Genomic DNA, 10,207 nt, shown 5'->3' with positions numbered 1-10,207 from the left:
GAGCTACCTGTGAAAAACGTGTCCACTTGTGAGTTGCGTGCAGTTATTCGCTTTTTAACTGCAAAAGGGCTTAATGGCAACGAAATTCACACTGAATTAGTGCATATTTATGGTGACAAATGCATGAGTGTGCAAATGGTGCGTCGGTGGCGTACATATTTTCTCGAGGGACGCGGAGAAGTTCATGATGAGCAGCGTGCAGGCAGGCCAAAAACCGCCATTACAGATGACGCAGTCGCAGCAGTCGAAAAAATCATTTTGGCGGATAGGCGCTTTACAATTGACAGAATTTTGGACTCAATGCCTCCTGAAATCGATATTTGTCGAACTTCAATCCACACAATCATAACAGATCATCTTCGTTACCGTAAAGTTTGTGCGAGGTGGGTCCCACGCCTGCTTTCAAATGATCACAAACAAAAAAGACTTCAGTCTGCAGGAAAATTTCTTGACATGCTTGAAGATGAAGGCGAAAATGTTTACTCACGCATTGTGACAGGGGATGAAACGTGGGTTCACCACACAAACCCTGAAATGAAGCGACAAAGTATGGTTTGGAAGAAATCAGAAGAGAGTGCTCCAAAAAAAGCAAAAATCCAGTATTCTGCTGGTAAGGTTATGGCCACAGTTTTTTGGGACAACGAAGGTGTTCTGTTGATTGATTTTCTTGAATCCGGTACCACGATAAATGCAGATCGTTACTGTGAAGTGCTAAATAAACTTAAAAGTGCCATTAAACGAAAGCGTCCTGGAAAATTATCGAGAAAAGTGTTGCTTTTTCACGACAATGCACGGCCTCATTCAGCAAAAAAAACACAAACCTTACTGGAAAAATTCAAATGGGAAATTTTTGATCACCCACCCTACTCTCCAGATCTCGCACCAAGTGACTTTTTTCTTTTTCCTAAGTTAAAGGAAAGTTTGGGTGGCCATCACTTCAATTCAAATGATGAAGTGAAAGACTTTGTTAAATTATTCTTCAAAAAACAGGGCACGGATTTTTATAAACAAGGTTTGTCAAAGCTTCAGAACAGATATAAAAAATGTATTCAAGTCCAAGGGGACTATGTAGAAAAATAGTTTATAAGTCAAACAATAAATATAAATGTTACTTTAACCTAAAAATTGTGTTTTGCTTTTTTCCCGAAGCAGGGAAACTTACTTTTTGAACACCCCTCGTATAAACAGGCCATCGAAGCTATTGAACATCGCTGGAAAAAGTGTATCGAGCTAAAAGGAGACTATGTTGAGAAATAAAGATATTTTTTCCCAAATTTTTTGTGTTTTCTTTGTTAGATCGGGTACTTCTGCGACCACCCTCGTACGTCGGCGGGTCGCCTGCCGGTGCGATACTTGCGCGCATTGTAATCTGACAGGAGACGGGGCAGCTCGTCGACCCACTTGTAATTGCCGTTGAGTGTAAACATCTTCCACATATCGTTTGTGCGATTGAACCGCTCGACTACTGACGCTTTCAACGTTAAATACGTGGAATAGTGATGAACATTGTGTTTTTTCAAGATTTTCTGTACATCGGCGTTGTAAAATTCTATCCCTATATCCGTTTGTAAATTTTTCGGACATCTTCCACTCTCTCGAACGATTTCAGCGATAGCATTAGCCGTCTCGCTTCCATCCTTGCTCTTGAGCGATACTGCCAACGCGTACTTGCTCAACATGTCCTCTGTTGAAGCTCGAGTACGGGCGCATCTAAACGATATCAGCCTGCTCCAGATCGTCGTACCCCCGGACTATGACGCGCCTTCGCGGAGAATTTCTTCTCGCCGCAACGTGCAATTCCTCGATAAGCCGACGTCTCTCGCAACTAATTTTTTCTCTCTTTTCATCGGATTTCTTTTTCATGATTCGACGTATAATACACAGAGTATAAGAAAATAATGTATTTTTTCTCGCTGGTATCACTCGACTGATTCGTTTTATGAATACGCGATTTAATTTATAATAAGACCGGCTTCGCGAAGTTCCTCGATGATCGACAGCATCTCGTTGTCGTGAAAGTTGTTGCCTGCTCGATGCGAAGGGTCGAGCAATCGTAGACGATCCACCAGCTCGTTGGAACCATCCCAGTGCACGTAATCGATCGCGTTGTCGTTCAATGTCATTGCGTGAAGTAATCCCTTTCCAGATTTCTTCTGTTTCTTGGATGTCATCGACATCAACGCGGTTACATGTTTGTACTTGTATCCTCTGTTCAATAATCGACCCTGCGAATGGTACTTGTGTTTGTGAGCAACCACAAGCAATACAAGTGTGTTTGTTCGTCACCAACAGCATGTTCTTGTACTTGTGCATATCGTTTTCCGTGTAGAGGGCATCGTCGGGAATTCTCTTGAAAATCAACTCGTAAAGACTGGATGTACCGGCGTATCGTACGCCGTCGATAATTATGTTGTCCACGCCGAAACGTTTATTGTCAAACATCAGCCCTTGTGTAGGTAAACGCCGTACACGTGATCTATACCGCTCTCTTTATCTAGCGCTCCCCTCAGAACAGTCTCGACGTACTTTTGACTCATCGGGCCCAAGCCGGCTGGTAATGCCTCTCGACCTTCTGACGTTTGCAGCTGATTTTGAACCTTCGTCGCTAGCGAGTCTTCCGTCGTTTCGAAAAACGTTCGTTCTCCAACGACTCTATCGTCGGCACGATTTTGGCACGCGGAGTGGAGGTTATTGGTTGTACATCATCGTGCGATCATTGGATTTATGCAGAATCGTGGAACGCTCGAACGTCTCGCTCGCTTCTTTTCTCTCCTCTTGTTCCTGTTCCTCTTTCCTCTCCATTAATGGGCAGACGCTGTATATCTTCATCGCGCGACTTTCTTTTTGTCGCATGCACACCGGGGCTGTCGACGAAAAGTCGGCGCGGCTCGATAAGAGGTTTAAAATGTCTGTTCAACGCGATACCCTCATCGATTCTACCGATTTTCAGAGCGAGATATTTCTTACGGATCGACTCGCTCATCTTCTCGATCACCCTCGCGATTTTTTCACGCTTACGCACATCTGCCATGTTCGTCTCCAACTAAGTATCGACAGCGACTGATCGTGTTACGGTATCGTGAACTCGTTAAATCCTTTTCTGTATCGTCCATTTGTAAGCGCACTGTCTTTGTCTATCACTACGAATCCATATTTTTGTTGTCAACAGGCGCGGCACAACGCGCAAAATTCGTCATACATGTTGGTATTCACAAGATCGTTGTAAATGTGTTTCAAGTTGGTACCGTCCTGTTTGAACAGGATTAGCAGGTTCGCGTTATCGCGTATCAGATATATAGGTATCCTACGTCTGACAGAGATAGAAGCAGTCAACGTTCGCGTGGCGACCCATCGAAAAGTATTCTCTCACCGCATCCTGTTTGTTGCATACCACGTCATCAATGATAAAAATAGAATTTGAGCGCGCCTCACTCGGTGGAACGATGTCGCTGTTGGAGAATGTAAAGTAGTCTATTTCGTCGATAGACATAAACAAATTTTCGAGATATCGATACTTTAGCTGTTGCAATGATTTCGAATAGCCGTACACGTTCTTGAAGCATTTCGCCGTGCTTGCGCTTCATCGCGCTACCTCCCGCGTATCGTCACCGGTACCCTGACGCGTATCGTCACCGATTGCAACACGAATTTCATGCTCACACTACAGGCTGTGCGCTCTCGAACGACTATTTAAAGACGCGAGAACTCCGCGTATCGCGCAGTAGCAAAATATATCTCGCGCTGAGTTATTCTTCCGATATTTGAGACTTGAGCGCCGAACAGTTGCAATATATATCGAAGGTCGTACTCTTACGCGTGTACGACGATTACAACGAACACGTATGGGACCAGCTTTTGGAAGACGTGAAAATTCGAAGGTTCAAACTTATCGTCGCTGCGACGAGCACTACAATCAGCCATGTCAGCGAACGCACATATCATCACCGATAGACATGCGACAGACAATATACTAGCCGAGAAGTCGCGGAAACGCATTATCGCGAGTGATTCGGCTCTGAGCGAGAGAGCAGCCGCTGCAGCCATCTGGGCAGCGATGAAAGCCAAGACCAAGATCGGCATCGGCATGAAACCGAAGAAGAAGACGACGACGAGGAAAAAGGCGATGAAAAAGCGGATACATACTTCCAAGCGAAACGAGGCGGTACGTTATCGTTTCTGCCAATGTTGGGCGCGCTCGGGTCCTTGATCGGCGAAGTGGCCAGCGTGGCAAAAGCGGTAAACGACAACAAATCCGCGCGACGTCAACTCAAAGAGCTGCAACGTCACGACTGCGCGATGGAACAGGGCCGCAGACTGTATCTCGGCCCGTACAAACATGGACAGGGTACAGCTGCAAAGAAAAAAAAACGCCAAAAAGACGATAAAAATGCCGTCTGCCGCAACTATCAATGTGCAATTAAACGAGCTCGCGAAACGTATGCGCATACCATACTTTAAAGGCGTTTGCGTAACGCGATACCGACGAGTGGTGCGCGTCGAAACGAAAGCGGTATCATGAATCTGGACGATGCGACGGAGCCTGATACTCACTGGGTAGCGTATTCGAAGAGGAACAATCGCGTCGTATACTTTAACAGTTTCGGTAATCTTTGACCTCCCAAAGAACTGGTGCGATATTTCGGGAACTACGAACTGGTGCTACGACGTCCTATCAAACGTACGATCAGAACTTCTGCGGACAGATATGTCTGCGGTTTCTACAAACAGTAGACGCGCGTGAATTTAAAAAGCTCGACGAGATGCTGTGAAATCTCAGTATTAGTCGAACGCTTTTTCTGTCATGTCGCTAACTCTTACGCTGAGCGGGAAGAAGACCGTCCTCAAGGCGAACTACTTTCCCGCTATAGATTTGAGTGACGGGGATTATGATCTCGATCTGGCGATTTTTGAGACTCATCACACGATACCGAACGTGAATAAATCGAACAACAAATTTTATTTTGCCAAAGATGACGCGGAAATTACAATTCCCAAAGGTTCATACGAAGTGTGAGACATAAATGATTTTCTGAAACGCGCGATTTTACGGAAACGTCTGCACTGCGACGCGCTTGAAACCGTTGACATAGTGCGTGGTGACAATAACAACAATGACATCGATGACGATAATGGTGAGGATGGAGAATACCCGATTACGCTCCGCGCAAACTACAACACGATGAGATGCGAGATTAGATGTGAATACAGAATAAACTTTGACAAGCCCAACAGTATTGGATCGCTGCTGGGATTTTCGTCGAAGCGTATACTGCGACCGCGAAGATGGCACGAATCGGACATGTCGATCAACATAATGAACGTAAACGTTATCCGCGTAGAGTGTAACGTGACCGCGGGTGCGTACAGCAACGGCAAAAGCGTACACACGATACACGAATTTTCTCCGAGCGTACCACCAGGATATAAGATATCGGAGAGGCCGGCGCAGATCATTTACCTACCAATCATCGCACGGAGCATTACGGATCTAACGATACGCGTCGTCGACCAGAACGGATGATTACTCGATTTTCGAAGAGAAGAGATCACCGTTAAATTGCACGTACGACGTAAACGTGAGCGTGAGATGCTCGTGCTAAACGGAACGGAGCGCATGCAGAAAGATAACATATTCTTTACAAGGCCGATGACGTCACAGCTCGATTACACTCATTCATCCAACTGCATTAGGAAGAAGAAGAAGCTCAGCGCGTCGAACGTTACATTTTTAAAGTCTTTGGGATTCGCGATGCGCAACATTTGAGATGACTGATATCCTAAACATTAAAAACGAGCCGATCTTCGACGATCGCATCGTCAAGATTGAGACTCACACAACCCGTTCGCCAACACAACATTCGGGTACAGCAACAGGATCTGTACACACTGCCGTACAAAAGCTTTCTACACGTCGAGGGAAAACTGATGAAGAACAAAGTGGTCCAGGGTGCTAACGTGTCATTGGGAAATAATTGCGTCGCGTTTATATTCGATGAGATTCGATATAAACTCAACGGTGTGGAGATCGTAACAGAAACTTGGGCATAACTAGCATGCTCAAAAATTATGTAACAGTGTCATTCGACAGAAGCGTGATTCTGCCGAATGCCGGCTGGGGATGCGCAGACTACTGCGAGCGGATACTTTAATTTTTGTGTACCGCTCTACATACTGCTGGGATTTTGCGAAGATTACAAACGTGTGGTGATCAACGCTCGTCATGAATTGATTTTAATACGAGCGCGCAACGACAACAATTGTCTGACGGAAGATCCGGCGATAGAACCGATGCTCGAATTATTCAAAGTACAGTGGCGAATCCCGCATGTATTATTGAGCGAGATAAATAAGCTGTCGATGCTGTGCGCTTTGGAGAGCGGAAGATATCTGAGCATGGCTTTTCGCTCTTGAGATCTGTACGAGTTTCCACTTTTGCAGAGCACAACTAAGCATCGTGGGCCATCAAGACGGCTACTCAACTCAAAAAGCCGCGCTACGTCATTTTCGCTATGCAAACAGGTCGAAAAAATGTCATGTCCGAGGATATAAGTCGATTCAATCACTGCAAATTAACCAATTCGAAACTCTACCTGAATGTTATCCGTACGATGAATCTGGATTTTGATAAAACAGATGCGCGATTCTGTATGACTTATACGCGCGTTTTTGCAAGGGCTACTACGGATACGAGTATCTCGAGCCGAGTCTCATTTACAATTTTTTTACGTAATGGTCCATTCGTGATCATCGATTGCTCTCGACAGAACGAATCGGTCAAGAGTGGCACCGTGGACGTGCGATTAGACTTTGAATGTAATGAGAACGTATCCGCAAATACAACAGCTTATTGTCTCATCATACACGATCGTGTGGTTCAGTATAATCCATTGACCAACGTTGTGCGCAAAATCACCTAAATGCACCTCCGACACGATATAAAATCTACGATACGCCGCAATCGCAGTATTCTCGACAACATGTCCGTGTCAATGTTCGTGGATCTGAAAGGATTCATCGTTAACAAGAAATTTATCGTGAAGGAAGTGGCGGTGCTGAAACAGGGGACCATTCTCACGCATTATATTTTTACGTATTCTGTACCATGAAAATTTTTGACAAGATCCGACAGGTCTTGCGCTTCCTGGTTGAGTGCTTATCACCATGGATTGCGATGGGAGGACGGGATGGTTTCGTACAACGAGGCGAAACGCCTGATCACAGCAGCTGTATTTGTAGATGTTGCTATCGTGTAGGGACGTTAAGGGATGCGAGAAACGAACGTGGCTGTGGAACTTGCTTCTGGACGATGAGCGAGAACGCATCGAGACCTTGGATGCAGTTTACGAAGACATAGAATCTTTAACTAATCTGGATGTTACAAATACTATGCGATGTGGACAACATGTTAAGAATTGCGCGTTATAAAATGTATTGAAAATATATAACTGGTGGTTGCAAAAGAATTTTTTAAATAAAAATACGTTAATGTATTTATTATGTATTTCTTTTCCCTTTCTTTGTAATACATGCACTCGTATGTACGTATGTACATCTCGTAAACGTATGTATAAACCTACGTATAAACATATGTATTTACGTATGTATGTATAAACATATGTATGCATGTATGTGTATATGTATGTATGTATGTATGTATAAACGTACGTATAAGCTTGTGACAAAAAAAATATATAGAAAGACATAATAAAACATGTCGCGACACGTTTGAAATTTTTGGAAAAAGTGGGGAGGGCCTGTCTCCCCTCTTCGATTCCAGAAGTATTACCATATACGTCACAATTTACGCAGATGCAATCAGTCTTGCGATACCCGCTTGTACAAACGGTTAAAAAAATGTACTTCGCCAAAGAGAGCAGCGCATCGTACGTGAAGAAGGAATATAACAAGTTTCAACATTCTATACACAAAAAAACATTTTTTAACATTATGTATGTATGCAGTCCGCAGCATCGTGCGATGCGTTTACTGAGCAGACGTTACAATCTGACGAATACGGGCTATAAATTTTTAGAAATTGGAATCAACGTTAGTCCACCGAGTTACGTGGAGATCGTCCTCGGAGATCATTGTGGGACACCAACGCTGTCTCTCGAAACCTGGAAGAGTCTCTACGAGCAACGATGGAATATTTACAAGATGCTTCGAAACGAATAGAAGGACAATTTTATAAGTGTTGGACCGCTAATTGTCAGAGTTTGTACCTTGAACGACGCTACGCTCGTACGTCTCGATTCTTCGTCCGTATGCATTACGATAACCGAAATGACGCTACGCCGTATATTTGATTTTGACGGGTGTATCGACGTAACGTTCAAACGATTAGCTCGACTCGTCGATACGGTTGATGCAAAGTATACGCGATTTTCCAATATCACGTCTGAGAACGTCATACGCGACAGCGGCTTCTTCAATGGACGTCAATTCATCGACTGCGAGCTATTAGCTTCAGTTTTTTATACGTACGAAAAAAAACACGATGTAATAAGATGTGAATAAAAAATTTTCGTTCACATCATTTTATATATGTACTTTATTTTACTCTCCATCCGTCCATCCATGCTATACCTCGACGTACTAATAAAAAACCGTATTGAAAAAACTGCGTCATGAAAAAGAGGATTCATTTCTTCCATCCTTTCTTCACTCATATCACGTTATGCGCTCCAACATCGTCGCTCTATCGCAAAGCATATTACGTTATAATATCAGTCATATTATTAATCTGACACATGCCAGACAATAATTGTATCATGTAAAGCATCGTGCGCGCTCTATCTTTCTCTAACGTGCGAGCCCTTGTTATCTACACATTTTTTTTGGGTGGACGCGGGGCCCGCAGCAGCGGCGGTGGCGGCGGCGGCGGTAGCGGCGGATGATGAAAAACATAAGAAACGCATTGTTTACGTAATCAATCGACAGGGGTCCTTTGATAGCGATCTTCCCGCGCCTTCCCCTTTCTCCCGCGCCTTCCTCCGCGCCTACGAGTACCCCCCGCACCTACGAGTACCCCCCGCACCTACGAGTACCCCCCACGCCCTGCGCTCCCCTCTAACCCCATGAGTTAAAATCGGCCTAGTATTGCTACTATATAATAATTATTTTATTAGAATTTAGTTCATTAAAAACATTGCAGTTATAATAGCCTTTGGTATAAAACACCCCCCAAATCGCAAAAGATGTTTCTGTTTATCATGCGAAAGAGTTTTCAACCTATTTTCTTAAGCGCTAGCAAAATGTATATTTTCTCAATGGAAAACTTCACCATGGTAAAGATTACAATATACATTATATACATACAATTACATTGTAAATATCGTAAAATAGCAATTTATTTAATAATTTAATTTATGTTTTAAGATTGTGCAAACTTCAATGTCATATTTTACTGTACTTTCGTCCTTGGAATAATTAAGCAATAGTTTATGCCAAAATATTATTTCTACAATACATCTAGTTTATCCGCAAAACCATAACTTGATCTTATGTAACATCAAAGCAAGTTTGTTACCCATTGCATGTGAGTATTATTTACAGTAATATTGTATTATAGTGTGAATTTCTATTATTCTCTTATCTTTATAGTATTTATAGTATTAGTATTTGAGAAATCAAACAAAACTCATCATAAGAAAATATTCACATCTCTGAAATGTTTTATGTAAATGAAAGAAGAGTATGAATATTTCTAAAATATAATTGTAAGATTTAATAATTTAGGAAAAACTCTAACGTTTTTGTAACAGAATAAAAGGATTACTTACCAATACCCCACTTCGCAATACAAGATATAAATCACACTTATTGATCCTAAAACCGTCTGTATTGTGGTGATTGCGTTGCCACAATTCCACATTAAAATATGAATTCGGTATTAAGAATTTCGATGGAACTGTGTAAATAGTTGCGCAAACAATGGAATCAGCTGTTGAAACACAGATACGTAACACATACATACATAGATATGCGACATACAATAATATCGCTTGTATCGCGACAATGAGATGCGATTGAGGGACTTTTTAAAACGCTTGAATACTTTTTATAGAATGAATATGATTGAATATAACATTTTATTTTATAGAATGGTGAATTTTTGTTTTAGTGAGCTACCTTCTATTATTTTACAATAAATTATTTTTGCTCTCAACAAATTTACCTTTTAATAATTTTAATACATTTTAGATTG

The 10,207-nt window shown here is 42.5% G+C and overlaps 1 protein-coding gene across 1 annotated transcript in view; it reads left to right on the top strand.

Moving 5' to 3' along the window:
* Window positions 1–9,429, top strand: part of LOC108756581 (putative odorant receptor 85d) — a 107,952-nt gene extending 98,523 nt beyond the window's left edge. Inside the window, exons 7-8 of the mRNA XM_018500494.1 lie at window positions 9,155–9,287; window positions 9,379–9,429. Of these exons, the coding sequence (XP_018355996.1) occupies window positions 9,155–9,287; window positions 9,379–9,429 (184 nt within the window). The remainder of the gene's footprint in view (window positions 1–9,154; window positions 9,288–9,378) is intronic.
* Window positions 9,430–10,207: the final 778 nt, after the last annotated feature.

The sequence above is a fragment of the Trachymyrmex septentrionalis genome, unplaced genomic scaffold, assembly GCF_001594115.1.
Source record: "Trachymyrmex septentrionalis isolate Tsep2-gDNA-1 unplaced genomic scaffold, Tsep1.0 scaffold128, whole genome shotgun sequence".
NCBI classification, from domain to species: domain Eukaryota; kingdom Metazoa; phylum Arthropoda; class Insecta; order Hymenoptera; family Formicidae; genus Trachymyrmex; species Trachymyrmex septentrionalis.
Note: the sequence above shows the minus strand (reverse complement) of the source record. Positions and strands in the feature narration are given on the sequence as shown.